This window comes from Larimichthys crocea, chromosome X, assembly GCF_000972845.2.
Source record: "Larimichthys crocea isolate SSNF chromosome X, L_crocea_2.0, whole genome shotgun sequence".
Lineage (NCBI taxonomy): Eukaryota > Metazoa > Chordata > Actinopteri > Sciaenidae > Larimichthys > Larimichthys crocea.
Window position 1 is genome coordinate 39386001 of NC_040020.1, and position 18513 is coordinate 39404513.

An 18513-nucleotide genomic window follows, 5' to 3' on the forward strand; every position below is an offset into this window, starting at 1 on the left:
AACTGACATGTTTTCCTTAATGCAGCTGGAAAAACCCTCAGGGCTATCATCACAGACCTTGAGGAACATCTGGATCTCTCATGAGGATGAATATGAGTTTTCTGTACTTTTCCTACGAGTTTCCAAAAACACCTAGATATTTGGATCCAAAATAGAAATACAAAATAAATATTTCACCACACATAATCACTTCTAATATTTATATTAAACTCTAAATACTAGGCCTCCTTTGTGATGAGGACATTTATTCAGAGAAATGAAACCCCCTCTTAGAGTAGACTGATAAACAGCAGATCCATCATGTAGTCCTGCTGAATCTTTTTGGTTAGTTGATACCTCCGAGGTTATTTTCAGCATAGAGTTGCGCATTAAACAGCAGAAAAAATGTTAAGCTATGAAACACAATCTGTTCACATCGATCCAGGCTGCACACAACAAAACCTTGACAAGTCAAATCCAGTCTTAACTTTGTGAGCAGTGCCTACACATTAAACATGTTTAAAAGGTGACACAGTTTTAGTTGTAATATCTGCAGAAATGTAAATTTAGGCCTATTTGAGATAATTCATTCATTTCAAGTTTAGGTGACACACATGAAGTGAGTAACAACATTAAAGTGAGATGAGTGTCTGTACAGTTAACGTAAACACGGAGTGGAGAGAACGTGAACTTGGGTCGGGGCGAACAGCAGCACAGACAGACGCCCACACGGACTGAGGACGCGCTATAAAACCGAGAGTCGGTATTCGCAAGTCAGTGGGGATCCTTCACAACCATGAAACACTTAGACGGAGTCAGACATGGGAAACGTTTCGCTAAGATCATCGATGCTTTGGAATTTATCAAAGGGAAACATGAATTCTGATCTGAAGAAAAAGACATTTTTTCATTTGCTTGTGCACTTTGCTGAGATTGTTTCATAGAGTCTGTCTGTGGAGCTTCTCTGGACATCGGTTTGACAAGGAGAACATTTTTCTTTTTTCTTTGGGCTGCTCAACTGGACTGAGAGAGACATCTGAGCTATGTTGTGGTGAGTCATTTCTTCATTTGAAATCTAATCATAAAAATAAGAATAAAGCAGACTTACCCTACAAACATAATAATAATAACATTTAACATTAAATGTGCTGACACTGATTTGTTTTATTAGACCTACTGTGATCATAGTTTTCAGGTTTATACTTACAGCAAAGTTCCACAATATTCTGTAAACGTATTCACACCTTGTGCAAATTTAGTAGTATTTTGTCTACATTGTATGGTAATGGGTACATATAGATAGATAGATAGATAGATAGATAGATAGATAGATAGATAGATAGATTGTGACCTTATTCTGATCTGAGCTACATATAACATGATCTGCAAGATACAGAAGCTGCTAGCTGAGTTACAACATTGTAAACATTGTAAATACTTTAATTATATAGATAATAATGAGAATTTAGATAGAATTCAATATATATATTTCATAAATCATTCAGAACTCTTACTGGAAGAACTTTTAGTAAATGCCTTGTAAGATCAGTTTAGACAACAAAAGCTACAACAGGAATTCCTGATATTAAAAAAATCCTGCATAATGAAAAATGCCAAAACAATATACTATATTGCTGAGCACTGGTTTGTTTTATATTTTGTTTTGTTACTGGGACAACAGTCCTGATCAGAGTTTATCATGTAAACTAGTCAGAACCATTCAGACCTAAAAGAAACACGGACATTAGAAAACAGCATAAAATTTCTTAGCATCTTGTTGGTTTGCTCTGCCAGCTTCAGCGCTCTTTGTCAAAGGAGTGTGGAGCGATAAACACCATTCTTTCAGAAGATATTCCCTCATTTGGTATTTTCATGTTGGTGGTGACGAGCGCTGTCTAACATGTTGCTCCAAAATCTCCCATAATTGTTCATTTTGGTTGAGATCTGGGGACTGTGATCATAGTGTATGATTCATGTCATTTGGCCTGCTTGAAAACGTCAACATTCATAATGTTTATTCACTCATTTATTCAGGGTTCTCCTTTAATTTTCACTTCTATGTGTAAATGTGTAGTATTTCAATAGCTTTCTACAAATCGTATCTTCTTTCTCTTGCAGCCTCCCTTAACTATGGACCCCATGACCTTCAGGGTTCAATTATGTTAGCGTTGAGCCACTACAACTCTTCAGCCTCCACCCTTCTCCCTCGTTTCACTAATGACAGCACGGGGAAGGTGGAGGCCAGTGTGGCTGTTGAAGGCCTGTTGCAGCAGGGAAACCTCACCTCAGTGCAGCCCAGCACTAGTGGGGTCATTGTTGTCATATTGTCTATGACACTGGGCATCATCTCCAACATTGTGGCCCTCTTCATCCTGGCCAATGCATACTCCATCCAGCGGCGGCGCACTAAAGCCACATTCCTTCTGTTTGCTGCTTCACTGGTGGCCACAGATTTCATTGGCCACTTAGTCCCCGGCGCCCTGGTCCTGCGACTTTACCTCTCTGGAGGTGTGCACCCTGAGGACTTCAACTCTTCTGACAGGATGTGCCAGTTTCTGGGTGGCAGCATGGTGTTCTTTGGTCTGTGCCCACTCTTCATGGGATGTGCCATGGCTGCTGAACGCTGCCTGGGAGTCACCAAGCCGTTGCTACACTCATCCCTGGTCACCAAAACTCGTACAAAGATCTGCCTGTCTGTCATCTGGTTGGCAGCTCTGTTTGTGGCCCTGCTGCCATGCTTTCAGCTGGGCTCTTATACCTATCAGGTCCCAGGGACCTGGTGTTTCATTAAAGTGCTTAATGACACTGAGAAGGTGGATGTGGCGTTTGTGGTGTTGTTCTCTGGACTAGGATTGACCTCTCTAGCCATAGCGCTGGTATGTAACACCATTAGTGGATGGACGCTGGTGCTTGCTCGGCTCAGGAGGAAGCCTGGCTCCCATCACTCAGCCAGGTCCCATGACATAGAAATGGTGGTGCAGCTGGTCGGCATCATGGTCACCTCCTGTATCTGCTGGAGCCCTCTGCTGGTGAGTATGAGGAAATACAACCAGGGTGGGTGAAAACACCTGTGTGGCACTTGAAGTATTTTACTGCCGAAACTTGTGGAAAACTCTGAAAGAATAAGTTAAATACAATATTGTGAGTCGGCTGATCTTCAGCGGTTTAACTCGATCAACAGGAAGAGAGGGTCTTCTAACAAACATTGATTTCAGATTCTGCTGCATGCTCCTTCAAATAGGGGTGGACAGATCAATAACTGCAGCACTGCTACCAAGTCTTCTTCTGAGTATCAGTTCTAGCATCAGTACGATCAGTTCCAAAGAACTTGATCTATCTCACATTAGATCATCTTCTGGACACGTGAACACTCTTCTTAGTGTTGCACTCTTTGCCTCTCTGTTGTTACAACAGCTGCCTCTCCAGCTGTTGCGTGTGGGTGTTTGTATGCAGCGATCACCTCATTAGTCCAGAGAATTCACACAACGGACGTTTGTTATCCTTTAAACTGTGATTAAGTAATCACATGGCACACTGCTCCCCATCACATACAGCTGTTAATAATACGAAGCACTGGTATCAATATTGATAATTCTTTCATGTTATTACTTAGTATCAAAACCACATTTTAATCAAGTAATACCAGGCAGTGGAGACATTTTATTGCAACCATTCATCACTCATTTATACACATTTAAATAACAGAAAGAGCTGTTCCGGACCTTTTTTCAGTTCAGATGTGGAAAGTTTGAAAAGCTTATTCTAACGTGTTTCAGTCCTGCATCATGCAATCAATTAGTCCTTCCTGATATGGTTTAAACATGGATATTTAATCTAATAATAATGTAAAAACAATATTAGTGTACCAATCATTATGTAATAATTGCAATCTCATGTTTCATGCCTGCAGATCTTCGGCCTGATGTCTGTGATCCGCTCCTACTCAGGCTCTATTGGAGAGGACCTGTCCAGCTATAAAACTCTGATGGTGATGGGTGTGAGGCTGGCCACGTGGAACCAGATCCTCGACCCCTGGGTCTACATCCTGCTTCGCCGCACTGTCCTCCGCAAGATCTACCTCATCGCTAAGTGTCAGGCAGGCCTTAGGGGTAATATGTTAGCCCGCTGGGAGCCCACCTCCTTCCACAGCTCTGAAAAGAAACAAGTCAGCCAAGTTTGAGCTGATGGAAAGACTGAAACAGGACTTTGTGGATGTACTTTGCCAGCAGGTCAATGAACATACCAAGGACTCTGTGTACAAAGATGTTTTAAAAGAGAGACCCACATAGAAAGCACATGGGAGGAACCACTTAGTGGTTGTGGTGGTGGTCACAGTAGACTTGACATTTTTCGGCTGGTCCTCTTTAGAAATGTTTAACAGATTCAATCAAAAAATCTTTTTCATAGAGTTCATTGTCTGACCTTTAAAATGGAAGCTAGCTAATGCTATGATTTTGCACAAAATATCATAAATGTTCTACTGTTTACTTAGAATAAGTGAACATTCCTTATTATCATACTCGAGAAACTCATGTCCATGATATATGACTGCAGTAACATGCTCTGTCCTGAGATGTGCAGGGCTGGTTTTACTTCTCAGCCTCATTTTCACCAGCTTTGAAAATAAAAAAACACTAAATTGCACAATGACGCTAACGTGAGACAAATGTGGAAGAAATGAGCTGTAGCAGGATAACCATCAGAGGGAGCACCAGAGTAAAACCAGAAGTATTTAGTATGTTAATTATTCTGCTGAATGTATTTCATAAAGGAATGTTAATATTCAGATACTGTGGAGTTTGTGAATGTTTAAAGTTTAAATATGCTTTGTTTATACATGGCTTTAAGTGAAATAATGTAAGTTAATACTTGAATTTTACCCTCAATTTACTGAGGATATGTATAGAACTTTAAAGTGAATGTAAATAAAACAATGCAATGTGACCTTATTCTGAAGTTTTACATTTGTTTCTTCTCTCTGGTTAGCACAAAGGCCTGTTGCATTACTCATTAGAATATATAATAATTCTGCTGGCTAAACAGCACTTTGCAGTGTGAGTTGTAAACATTGGTAGTATTGATTTGATCAGTTTCAGAGTCAATTTACAACAGACAGTTTGCATTTTAATACTATCTCACCACAGTCTGCTTGCCTAAGAATTAATGATAAAAATCTGAACTTTGGGTTGTGCATGAGTGTGTTGTTAAGAATTTACTCTGCAGCAGGGATTTCCTGCAAGTCATTCTGGATTTTACTTTCCAGAGATGACAACGATGACAAACAGAAAAGGATTGTCCACAAAGGTCATGCAGATAATAAAACACTGAAGAAGATTGTTGAGAAAATCTTCTGATTCAGGCTTGATTCAGTGTGCAGATTTCTTATGTGACAACGTGTCAGTAGACAGGTAGTCTGGCTGTGGTGTGAGTAAACTTTAGACAAGGAGCTGTGCATCAATGAAATACCAGCTTCCTATTTTATCTGTTTCCTCCCCTGCATCATATCTTTCCAACCACATTCATGTGGTCTGCAGCTGCAACATTTTTTCCTTCTTATTTCACAGGCCTGAAATTCTTTCTGCCAAATTACAACTAGCTGGAAACAGACAGCGTTATCAAGATGGGCCACTTTCTTGTGTTTGCAACATGAGAAGTATAAAACTGTAAAACCAGGGGTGTCATTTAGCTCAGTTGGTAGAGCAACCGCCCCATGTATGAAGGCTCAGTCCTTGCCACAGCAGCCCAGGGTTCAAATCCAAACTAGTTTTAGGGCTTCTCTACATACAGCTACTAGTTTAGGGTTAGGGTTACCAAAATGGCTGCAAAATGAACCCGAGGGTTATAACATGATTAATGGGAGAGTAAAGTACACACTGATTTGTTGTGAAAGGTCACAGGATTATTATATTTTTTCTTTCTTCTCGAAATATAAATCTAAAAAAGTAACTGTGGCTGTTTTTACATTGAAAGATTGAGGAGGTTATCCAGTTAAATTAGTGATATGTTCAGATGCAAAACAAAGTATAAAATCAAGACAAACAGTTTGTTATGATTTTTTAATTGAGGTTTATGTGATCTATTGAATCTACAGCAATGAGGAATAGATGTTCACCTTTATATAAATAATAGACAAATAAAGTTGCTAAAAGTGCATTAAACAAAAATGCCCTTGATGTGTTAGAAAACTGTTTTGGGGGGTCAGAATGTGAATAATCTTGGAAGGAAATCTGGAATAATGACGCAAAGGGTAGAAATTATTACAAAATGCAAAAGTCTGTCAGAGTGAGAAGTAACAGAGGTAAATGTAGGGAAGAAGATGTCATTTTATAATAAGAATAATGATATTAAATGTTATTATTTTGGATCCTTTTACAATACAGTTACAAAGCACTTTACAATAAAGCAGATCACATTTGAAAGAAACCACAATTACAAACAACAACAATAAACTAAAAGTTATAAAACTACACAAAAAGAGTAAAATGAAAATAAAAATGAAACATAAATGGAATCAACTTTTAAAAAAGTTTAAAAGAGAAATGAGTTGCAGCACTGATCTGGTCACGCTAGTCATCCATAGCCTCTGAGCCAGACTGCAAAGGCTCCATTGTGTATTTATCTAGGTTAAGTTTAAGACAAAAAGATAGTAGGAAAAATAATGATCATTCATCATCTTCCAAAAAGAAACAGCAGAGGCAGGTTAAAAATGGATAAATAATAAAAAGTGAAAGTGAAAATGGTTTAACAGATTAAAATATATAAACAGAAAAATGAGAGATAGATATATTTCAAGTAAAAACCAAATTAAAAAGATAAGTCTTGAGTTTGCTCTTTAAAATATATGGGTGACTACAACATCACGCCACCTGCCATTTGTAATATTATTATATCATGACACTGCCTTTGCAATATTATTCATATCTTGCCACTTTCACCTTCAGCACTCATCCTTGCACATCTGTACACTTGTCTGTTGTTTGTTTATTGGTTTTCTTATTCACTGTATATGCTACAGGATACTTGTTGTTCTTTTGCCTTTTCTATTTTTATGTTTATTCTCTATTGTACTTCTACGGTGTATATTACACCCTTTCTGCTGCTGTAACAAGAGAGTTTCCCCGTTGTGGGATAAATAAAGTATAACCTAATCTAACTTTCTCTGTGACGTTACACTCCGGCCCGGCAGGTGGCGGCATACGCCGTGACGTCGGTTCGCGGTTGGTGGCACGCCAATTAAAACCAACGAAGAAGTCATCTTGAGCGACCCTTCGCTGGTTGACGGCAACAAAAAGGTCTCAGCGCTAACGCGAAACGGTCTGCACCTGTTCATTCACTCACCGACACACAAAGGTAAGCGCTACCTGCACGCACACAGGTGAACACCTCCAACAAGACGCGGCAGGCGAGCTGCTCGGCGTCAGCTAGCGCGGCTCGCTATCACGGAGTGGGCGGCAATGCTATAAACATTAGCTGACTAGCTGTCAGTGTATCGCAGTACCTCCGTCCGACACATGATGGGAGCTGCGTGTCCGCCGTGTTCAGTCGGGGTGCGCTGAAATAAACTACAAAAGATTTGCGTCCTCGTCAACCTGCTGAGCAACTATCCCTGCGTAACGCTGGCAAACTGTTGCCAGCACAACATGCATGCATGACATTTGCGTGTCACTGCTCTCACTCATCCGGCTGTCTGTCTGTCTGTCTGTCAGGTGCAAGCTGACCACATAATGTTGTTTTCCTCTCCTCCTCCTCCTCAAAGAGGAGACAGCTTCGCTCTGGGAGTCGTGACAGCATGGCGGCCGCTGCAGCGCCAATGTGGACCGAGCACCAGGCGTACGAGGAGCTGCTGTACTGGGACAGCCTCATCCAGCAGGGCCACCGCCTCCTCCCGCATGATTTTGACAGGTACACACACACACACACACAGCATGTGAGAATAAAACAATAATACAACATCAATAGTGCAAAAATACTGAAAAAAACAAACACAATAACAAACCCTACAGACTGTCAATGAAAAGGCATTGTTTTGTCTGAGCTGTCTGTCCTCATGTTGTTGTTGTTGTTGTTGTTTCCTCCTCTCAGGTACGAGGAGCTGCGTTACTGGTATGACTGCCTGTGCTATGAGGAGGAGCTGAGACAATACCATGACTACATCGCTGCCATCGAGGAGATCGAGGATAAACGGCATCATGAGGTTCTTGTTTCGAATCTGAGTCATTCAATCCGCTTCTCCGCACAAAGGCTGAGCGTCTAATGTTTCCACCGCTGTTTAGTTTCTTTTATAAGATTGCTCTTCCTCTTCTGGTGCATGGGAATATTTCTTTTTCCATTTCTTTTTTTTTTTTTTTTTTAAATCACGCACTTCCTAACTATTACTACTAATATTATACTTCCCAGTTCTACTTTTAAGTTACATTTTATGTGACATTGCTATATGACTGGAATACATTGAAGTAGCACACTGGATAAGAAATAAATAATAATTAAAAATAACACCGTGTTGTTGTGATTCCCCAATTAAGGATGCTGCAGCCCCCCAGGTGCATACGGGGCCGTACGATCGCCACGTGATGGCCAAACACTCTGAGGTCTATCCCTCACCAGAGGAGCTCGAGGCAGTGCAGACAATTGTCACCCACGTGGAGTGTGCCCTCAAAACCGTGTCTGACCAGATGGATACTCCGAAGGACGACAAAGGAAGTGAAGAGGCAGGGAGGTAAGCGAGACAACCAAGTGGTTCCTGGTAGAGTTGCAGCATTTCACCGTGGTATCTATGGAATACTACACTATTAGACTTAATAAGATCAAATGTAGGACAGAATTTGTTCAATTTCACGCAAACGTGTTTGTTTAAGGGTCATTGTAACTGATAATAATAATTGTGTAACTGTAATGAGACAGTTATCATAATAATAAAATCTTGTACCATTGCAACTGTAGTCTGTGGCAGTCTTTAATGCTAAAAGGATGTATGTCAGGTGGCTTTAAAAATCTTTTAACTCTTTTTTTTTTTTTCCTCACAGTGCAAGTAGCGATTCCCAAGATCGTGTCCTGCGTGGGGTGATGAGGGTCGGCTTGGTGGCCAAAGGACTGCTGCTGAAAGGAGACAAGGACCTGGAGCTTGTGCTGCTCTGCGCCAACAAGCCCACCATCACCCTGCTTCAACAAGTGGCTGAAAAGCTGTCTGCCCAGCTGGAGGTAGGACAGAGTACCTACAGTTTTGTTTTTGGTTTTTTTTTGTTTTGTTTTGTTTTTATAATTCTCCTGGTTATTTTAGTTTCTCAGACTTTAAGACTCTTTGCTTCCTTTTTAAATAGGAAAGTTCAGCTGAGACTTACACAGTAACCCAGTGCCCAGGGGATGCAGCCATTGTTGTGACAAGCAGCAAGGAGTTGGTCCTGACTCTCACTATCCACCTGACATCACCGCTTGTCAGGACGAATCAAGAGAGTAAAACTGAAGAAGAGGAAGACGAAGAAGAAGGTGCGTATGTTGGTCCGGCCTCCAAATAGACATCAGCTGCCTCGGGCCTGATCTGTGTGTTCTCAGTGCACAGACACTGTACTCCTCCACTGATCTATAATTCTGAATTGAAACGCCACACGCCATCTTCAACTCATTCAACCTCAGTGGAGCTCGTACAGTGACTGTGTCCGACTGGTGCCAGTGAACAACCAATGAATGTTGGCTCTTCACTCGCTCGAGAGTCCTGTCGTCATCTTGTGACAAACTGGCGCTTGCCAGCCCTACACTTCCTCTGTAGTCGCTGATACATTCTGCACATGTTGTTGATAACAATGTCAGTCATACAAAAAAACAAAACAAAAAAAACCACTTTGTTTATTCTTATTGAATTGTTTTCATGTTTAAAGTGAAGGCTTTTCAAGAATAGCAATTTAAAGCGCGCATTTGCATGTACTTGATGCTGAACATGTACATTTGGCACCAGCTGCAGCAAAACTGATCAGCAGTGAGGACATTTCTGTGGCTCCTCTTTAATAATTTAAATTCAGATAGACAGCAAAAACAGAAGAAACTGCTAAATCACTGTGTGTTTGTCGGTGAATGTGTTGGTTAGAGAAGTGTTTGTGGAGCTTCTGTGTTCATCAGCACGAGCTGTATTTACAGTGAGTGTAAAGTTTCACTGAGGTCGTCTAAAGGTCAGAGGGACACAGAGAACCATACTGATCTCAGTGCAGTTTTAGTTCATTTACTACACTGCACAGTTTAAACGCCGTAATGATGTGATCATAATTTTAGCTTCAACCATCATTCAGACTCGATCGATTGCAGTACTGACAGTCTGTGTTTGAAGGGCTTCCTCTGGTGCATTAAATCAAGTACTTGCTGTTCACAGGTAAAGTGTTTGTCATTAGTGGTGTTCCACAAAAAGCAAGGGTAGACCTCTAAAGTCTACAGTTGATGATACAAACTCTGAATTTTATTGTCCTGTTAACGACTGACCTAACAAGTTTGTTAACTGACTGAAGATTTTTAGCTCAAGACGCTTTATTTTCCATCCTTTTATTAAACAGAATGGAAAGTAAACAAACTAACAGAGAGAAGCTCTATGAGCTCCTACCACTGACTGTGTTCTCTGTTAGTCAGTGAAAAACATTGACGCCTACACATTCACTCCATGTCACAGAAGTTTAATGAGCTAGTACTCAGATTTTTCACTTAACGAAAAGAATCAATACTACAGTCACTCTATTAGAAGTGAATGTCATCAAATCTTTCTTCCTAAACATGTATTCAAGTACTCGTACTCATAAATGCTGATGAAAGCAGAGTTTTACTGTTGTAGCTGCTCGATTTGGAGCTATTTTTAACTGCTTTGAATACAGTTAACTAGTTTAGTCCAGCGGACCCCAACCCAAGGGTCTGTCCTCTTTTTAAAGGGTCACAAGAAAAACCTCAAGCAACACAAACTTCTTTTCGGTTCTTGGACTTTTCTCTGATGTTTGCTTTTTGTGAAATATTGGAGGGTTTTGTCCTCTTTGTGCCTTTTTAAACAATAATTAAAAATAAGTTTAGAAGAAAAAAAGTACAATTTTGTCTTAGTCATGACTAAGATCACCAACTAGACACTCTTGTTTTGTAACAGGTCACATGGTTTTAAGGCTTAAAAAAGGAATTTCTCGACTAAAGTTAACAGATAAACGTAGTAAAAAGTATGACATTTCCCTCTGAGTTGTTAAAGTAGCGTCAAATGGAAATACTCAAGGAAGCATCATTGAAAAAAAAAAATGACGCCTGCACGCTCACTTCATGCCACAAAAGTTTATTGAACTATAATTAAATTTTTGTGGCATGGAGTGTGTAGGCGTTAGAAGCACGATTATATCTGATATATTCAAGAAAGCACCACAAAATTGTGCTTGAATACATTTAAATAATGAAAGATATTCCAGATAATTTTAGTTAAATATTACTGTGATTATAATAATGGTGCAGATCTTTTGCAGGCATTCTTTACTAATGGCCATCTGTTTTTAATCCGTTCCAACTTGCAGAAACCTAAAACTAGTTGAAGATAGATGAGTTGAATTGTATGTATAGTGTAGAAAATTTGCTAAAACTAGCACAAAGCTGGTATGGCCCTTTGTGTTTCCAGTCTTCCGTGAAGAAGCCTGTTTACGCCACTTTGGGATCAGGGACTCCATCAGTTTTGCTGCAGTGTGGGGGCAGACGTGAAGATTACTTAAATGCTTGTGATTTACAACTGACTGCCTTTTTAGTTTGTCAAGATTTTTAGGAACGCTGGACCTTTGACCAACTGGACACACTGTCTCAGGAGGGGGGCAAAGCAGCAAACCCAAGCCGAGGGGCTGTGGGAAGGGGGTATTTACTGTTTACTCAGTGCATACATTGACAACATGTTACGCAATGTTGTAAATGCTACTGTGTCTTTATGACAGTCTTTATACTTTCACATGCTGTGGAAAAGTCAGCTGGGATCTGTGACAGGTGACCTATTATTATGCTTGTTGGGACCAAAGATTTACACATTAGGTACTTGGGACCCCCTTTCCCTGCTGCTGCTGGTTTGGGGAAAGCTGCTACTCCCTGAGCTGCAAGACAGAGCCGACCCCCTTGGTCAAACTGTACCTTTTCTTCTTACCCCACCTCGTCAATAGAAACGCGAACAGTCAACGATCCGCCGGACGTTCTGGACAGGCAGAAATGCCTATCTGCCTTGGCGTCTCTCCGCCACGCCAAGTGGTTCCAGGTTTGCATTCACGTCCTTATTTGTACGTAAGGTTGTTTCTTTGAATGGTCTCTTATTATTTTCTCTCCATTTAGAGACATTTTAACTGTGCTCTCAGTTGTTGTCGTTGTAGTCTTTAATCTTTGAAATGACGGAAGTTTAAGGGTTTTATTTATTGACTCACTAAGAGTGATCTGCTGATCCATACCAATGATGCATTTGGAGAAATCATTGGTATCGACACCAGCATATAATCTGATTTATCATGCCCTCTGTCAGACTGAGCTCAAGATCAACTCCACTACTGTTACCCACAACGAACAGCATGTGGACAGAAATGTGTAATAACATGTTTTAGTCTCAGCTCAGTTGTTCTGACCTTTCTGTGCTTTGATTTCGAGGTCGTTTTGTGGAGCCTCAGACAGCACGCCGTTGAGGCCACGTCAGAGGCAGCAGCTCCTCTCACTGAACAGGCTTTTTGTTTGTGTCTCCAGGCCAAAGTCAACGACCTGAGCTCTGCTGTCGTCGTGATCCGGATCATGAGAGACTTGTGTAACCGTATTCCTACTTGGACGCCGCTCTCAGGATGGGTGAGGAAACCGCTCGCTAAGATGTAGTCTTGTACGCAGCAGCTACACGACTTTATGTCAATACTCTGCTTTCATCACCTCACAGCCTCTCGAGCTGCTGGTAGAGAAAGCTATTGGTACTTCCGAGAGGCCAATGGGAGCAGGCGAGTCATTGCGCAGGGTGTTGGAGTGTGTTGCATCTGGAATGCTCTTGGAAGGTGAACTTTTTATTGAATTGTCAAATCAACATGAATGTCTACACACTGGCATTAACAATAATATGCTAATTTAACCGTGTTTGTGCAAAGACGGCCCTGGAATTAAAGATCCGTGTGAGAAGGAAGCGGTTGATGCCACTGGTACCCTGACTCTGCAGCAACGTGAAGACATCACACAGAGTGCTCAGGTAAGATGAGGCTGCTAATACATGCAAGCAACCTTATATTTTTGAATCCTAGAAATGCCTAACATTTTTGTTTTCTTAGTTTGCCTTGAGGCTGTGTGCATTTGGACAGATGCACAAGGTGTTGGGGATGGACTTCAAACCGGTAAAACCACGGAAATCACTGGGAGCCAGCTGCAAAGATGGCACAGGTACATAATGATCTGTGTCTTCTCTCCTTTTCTGATCACGTCCATGAAACAGTCTGTTCTCAGGCTTGTTTCTGTTGTGTCATGCAGCTCAGATACCACCTGCTGGACACTTCAACCTGCCAGCTAAGAGACCGTACACAGAGATGGAGGAAGGAGACGATGAGCCTCAACTCAACAGCAAACAGAGGAAGTCTCTCAAGTTCCAGAAGCGCTTTCAGAGGAAATCATGTTAGTAATGAACATCATCGGCTGAGCCTTTTTACTCTTTCATGAACCACTTTAACTGTGGATATGTGACCTGACAGACGACTGTAAAATGTTTTATGAAAATGAAATCCTTCCCTTCAATACCATGACATGAACATGAACCTGACACTGTAGAGCTGCTAAATACATAAACACAATATATACAGTTGTATATTCAGTTCAACTTGGATTATTTAAAAGACAGTTAACACTAATTTAATTTGACTAGTAGTACTTTATATTTTGATCCAATTTAATTGTGACATTTTTGCACTATTTAAATACACTGAGGTGCCAGTTTATCATGTGCACTTAGCTAGATTTAATGCAATCTAACAACTTGTACCTAATAAATTGGCAACACAATGTCTTTGTTAATTATGCTTTTGTTGAAAAAACACCCCCAAATTGTTGTAGTCTCCAAGTATTAAAGGTAGATGGACAAAGAACAGTTTTAATGTATGTGAAAAGTTGTAACGTATGTGTCAACAGTGGAAATGCTTCTTTACTGTAAGAATCCAAAAAATATTAGAGGCTAATGACATCATTGTGCCTTTGTGACACTGGCCTTATGTGTTGTTTTTCATTGAACCAAATCAGGAATATTTTTGACTCTGCTAATAGAAACCTGGTGTATTAATTCCAAACTGTTCTGTAAATGTGCACAAGAAGTAAAAATTATTCAAGGGAAAGAAACACTGACAAATATTAGTGTGGAAAGCATGCATCGTGATGTGGACGTGGAAGACTCCGCATCGATGCAGTGACAGAACATAATCACACAAAATTAGAGCCTACCAGCATACATTTTTCAAGCCTTGGTTGGACAATAAAGTTGTAAAGTTACATTGCAATGTTGCTCTCTTGCATTGAATTGTGGGCAGACGTCAGGTTAACATTACATTGGGGACGGAGGAAGAGATCTTGAAAGTGGACATCTTTTTAGGGTGCACATTTTGGATTTTATGAACTTTTTGGAAAGCATGAACTGGACAAGACGGACACTGCGTGTAAAATATGCCTAACAAAAATTAAATACTTTGGTAATACAAGGAACTTAAGGAACCACGTTAGCCGTTTTCAGTAATGTCTACAACAATAAAGAATACAGCGAGTCCATCTTATCAGCCAAGAATTGAGGACGTACTGTCAACTTTGCCGTCCGAGAGAGGGAAGAGAATCATGTTTATGTACTGAGGTGGGTCACACAGATACTGCTATTGAATAAATGCAGCTTATACACTGTTCCTTCTCCTCTTGTAGTCACAGATGATTTTAGTATGAATGCAGTGATGCGTCTGAACCAGTACAGACCTGGCCTGGAGTACCGACTTACATCTCAGACTGGTCCAGTCCACGAACCGGTTTTCACAATGGCTGTGGACTTAAACGGAAAGACCTACGAGGCAACGGGGCCCTCCAAACGAGCCGCCAAGCTTAATGTAGCCACCAAGGCAAGACCTTTATATATCTATCTATACAAGTTGCCTTCATGATGAACATGTTTGACTTCAGTGTTGGTCTGAAATCCTGTTGCAGGTTACTGATTGGCTTCAAAATATGTCACATACAAAAAAACAAACCCCAGATTTAAGACATCTAGTTATTTCCTTTTTATAATTAGATATTTGTTCACTATCCTGACTACACATGAGAGTGATCTTGTTTCAAACTTTTAACATTTGTTGACAGTTTTTCTTAACCATGACAGTCCACACTGGGCATGTGAATAAGTTTCTGTCATTCACAGGTCCTGCAGGATCTCGGCCTTCCAACAGGATCAGAATCTAAAACAGAGTCCGGTGGTGACACTGAAGGATCCCTGGAGTCAGTGAAAGCTTCCTCCACGGCCTCGACTACATCAGAAGACGTATGTACCTCCACCTGGAGATTGTGTCTTTAGAAGTTTATTTTTAAAAACTTGCACACAGTAAAGCCGTCTCAACATTTGTGATAGGTGAGATATTCTGGAGTAAAATGTATATCGTCACGTGTATTTAATAGCCGTTGTTTGTCCACTTGCTATGAACAGAGTGGTCAGGGTCCTATCTTGACGAAACATGGCAAGAACCCAGTGATGGAGCTGAACGAGAAGCGCCGCAGCCTGAAGTACGAGCTGTCTGCAGAGACGGGGGGATCACATGAAAAGTGCTTTGTCATGGAGGTGAGTCAGCAATATCATAGGCAGATAACACTAAAATATAATCTGGACGTTTCTGCCAGGTTCTTCATTGTTTACTAAAAATGAAAATACTAACTTTGATGGTGGTTTTTGCAGGGTTTTTTTACAGCCTTGATGGACATTGACATGTTTATCCCAGTGAAATAGATCATTGTAGAGTCCTCTACAGATTTTCACATTAGTATTAAAGCTTCTTACTTTCCTGTCTCTAAGGTGTTGAATCAAATACGAATAAACACAGTGATAGAAGAGGTGATAAAAAAGGTTTTAAAACATTAATGTTTCATCTTCTTATCTGTCTCTCAGGTGGAGGTTGATGGGCAGAAGTTTAAAGGGAGAGGCTCCAATAAAAAGGAAGCAAAGGCCTTCGCTGCCCTCGCTGCTCTGGAAAAGCTCTTCCCAGATGACAACGGAGTGTCAAACGCTAACAGAAATCCTTCAAAGAAGAAGGTCACATACACCGACATGGTAATTTATGTACTCGATAATCAGATATGATGATTTATGATTCATCTAGTTTAATACTGTTGACTTTGAAGCCCCAAAACAGTCAGAGTACTTATTTCTATTACAATGTACACTGTATAATTGAGATACATGTTGGTACAGCTTTTAAATTTCCCATCCAACAGCACATCCCAGGGTTCGGCACTATCCGTGGCATTCCTTCAGACTCCGGATCTCGTGGCTGGGGTCCCAACAGAGGTCGAGGCAGGGGGCGGGGCAAACCGTTTCCTTCAGGACCCAGCTACAACAAGAGTAAGGCATTTTATACTCTTTAGATGTCGACTTGAACTTGATGCAACCTTGAGGAAATCAACTAAAAAGTCATTTCTTGTTTTTCTTTTTAAAAGCCAACTACAGTTATGAGAGCAGCACTGGCACAGGCTACCGTAAGTATTCACTCTGTGCAGACTTGTTGTGGTGTTTTGTTGTGGTTTTACAGCTGAATAACACAAAAAGGGGATAATTTTTCTGTTTTTCTGTAAAAGGAAAATAAAAATGAATTTCCAAAGTAATAAGCTTTACTTATAAAATACACATTGTATTCCTAACCCAACTATATCCCATGTCCCACTTATTACACACCTCCTTTCTAAATAAATCAATAATTTGAAACAAAATATGAATTTTCAAATGATTTTCTTGCATCCTCCCAAAATCAGTGGAGATTATGATCAGAGCAGCAGTCTATTATTCATAGCAGCCTTCTGCTATACAGAAATAAGAGACCACAGAGTGCTGTAACTGACCAGATCAGTATTCATCGTGTAGTAAAATCCAAGATTGTTTTGTTGCCTGTCTCACCCCTCAGGTTTGTCTTGATTGACTTATGTTCATTAGATTGTACCAAGCATGTTTTTGTTTTTCTCGTTTTGGTTGTTACAGTTTTTTGTTTTGTTTTTTGTTTAAGTGATTTCACATATCAGTGATGCTGCTCATTTCAACTGTCTTCTAGATAAACTCTATGGTAATAATGCAGCCAGCGCTAAAGGCGTTGCCTCCACCGTATCAGGCAGCAACATCGGATATGGCACCTTTTACCCGGAGAGCAACACCTACTCCTCCCCTCCCGTCCCCAGCTCCGACTCCACAACCACAAAAACAGAAAGCTATCAGTCGATGCCTCCTCCTGCCGACCAGGAGAGCCCGTACAGCTACGGGTATGGAGATGAGAAGAAGAAGATGCTGACCCAAAGTCAGAATGAGAGCCAGGGAGGAGACTACTCAATGTACAGCACGGCTTACCCTAGTTCGGTAACGGGTGGACAAGTTTATAATAGTTATGGTGAGTGAGATTGTAAGATGTAGCAGTCAAATTGAAAATGTTGCATTTATGCCTGTTTTAATATCCTGTTTTAAGATGCATCACATTAAAGGATCTAACACCTGGTTTGATCTCCGTCCACAGGCTGGGGAAACCAGTCATCCTGGGGGAATCAGCAGACGTATGGCATGTACCAGGGCTTCGGAGGACAAAACCAGGGCTCATACTCTGGATACAGTGACATGAATTATTAATCGCCACGTCGTGTACAGCCTTCCTCACATCACTATGCCATGTTATGACTCTGACTCTGTCCACCCTCAATGATGATCCTGGGAAACCACTTCTGAAAAGGAAAAAAAAGTGCTTGTGTCATCTCTGAAACTTGAAACTTGCTGTCTTTTTGTTTTCACCTCACTTCCTAGATCTTGTAGGTGACAGATGCAGGCATATCTTTTGATTGAAGTCTACGTGTTTTCTTTTTACTGCAGCATAACTTATCATGTCCATGTTGACATGACTGTAAAAAAACAAAAAAACATACATGGTTTATCATTTTGTCTTCTTTCTGTGGTTGTTGCGTTTTTTTAATCGAATGTACTGGTCCTGTATCAGTATGTCATGGTTTGGACTTAAAGCTGCTTGTAGTTATGAAGATTTATTCATTTCTGTGTCACATAAAATGCTCTAATCTTTCTTGTAAAATAAATGACTATTATTTTAGACCAATGTTTCTGTTCACCAGTTTGAAAGTACAAAGTTTCAAAGACTGAGATTTTAGAGTCATCATGAATTATGTCTTTAAAGCTGTAAAAACCAGGTCAGCTTGAACTTCCCTTAAAAATACCAAAGATATTCCTCACATCAGTGTTACTGGGAATGTTTGGTGACACTTAAGAGCTCCCTCATGTGCATGGCTTTTGCAGTGCATGCAGGTGCCTCACAGTATCTGTACGTAGCATGC

The 18513-nt window shown here is 40.6% G+C and overlaps 2 protein-coding genes across 2 annotated transcripts; both read left to right on the top strand.

The window, feature by feature from the left end:
- The first annotated feature begins 674 nt into the window (after positions 1-674).
- On the top strand, positions 675-4928 carry ptger1a (prostaglandin E receptor 1a (subtype EP1)). Its single transcript, XM_010734649.3, has 3 exons — positions 675-1030; positions 2098-3008; positions 3890-4928. Exons 2-3 carry the CDS (start codon positions 2139-2141, stop codon positions 4157-4159), a joined length of 1140 nt encoding a protein of 379 aa, XP_010732951.3. The 5' UTR covers positions 675-1030; positions 2098-2138; the 3' UTR covers positions 4160-4928.
- A 2272-nt stretch (positions 4929-7200) lies between these two features.
- Positions 7201-18272, top strand: ilf3a (interleukin enhancer binding factor 3a). Its single transcript, XM_010734623.3, has 20 exons — positions 7201-7329; positions 7736-7881; positions 8062-8173; positions 8502-8695; positions 9003-9177; positions 9297-9462; positions 12120-12211; positions 12685-12780; positions 12866-12977; positions 13068-13165; positions 13245-13353; positions 13441-13581; positions 14863-15053; positions 15350-15469; positions 15632-15763; positions 16088-16249; positions 16414-16540; positions 16636-16674; positions 17241-17570; positions 17694-18272. The coding sequence occupies exons 2-20, from the start codon at positions 7769-7771 to the stop codon at positions 17801-17803; spliced, it is 2619 nt and encodes an 872-aa protein (XP_010732925.3). The 5' UTR covers positions 7201-7329; positions 7736-7768; the 3' UTR covers positions 17804-18272.
- The last annotated feature ends 241 nt before the right edge of the window (positions 18273-18513 follow it).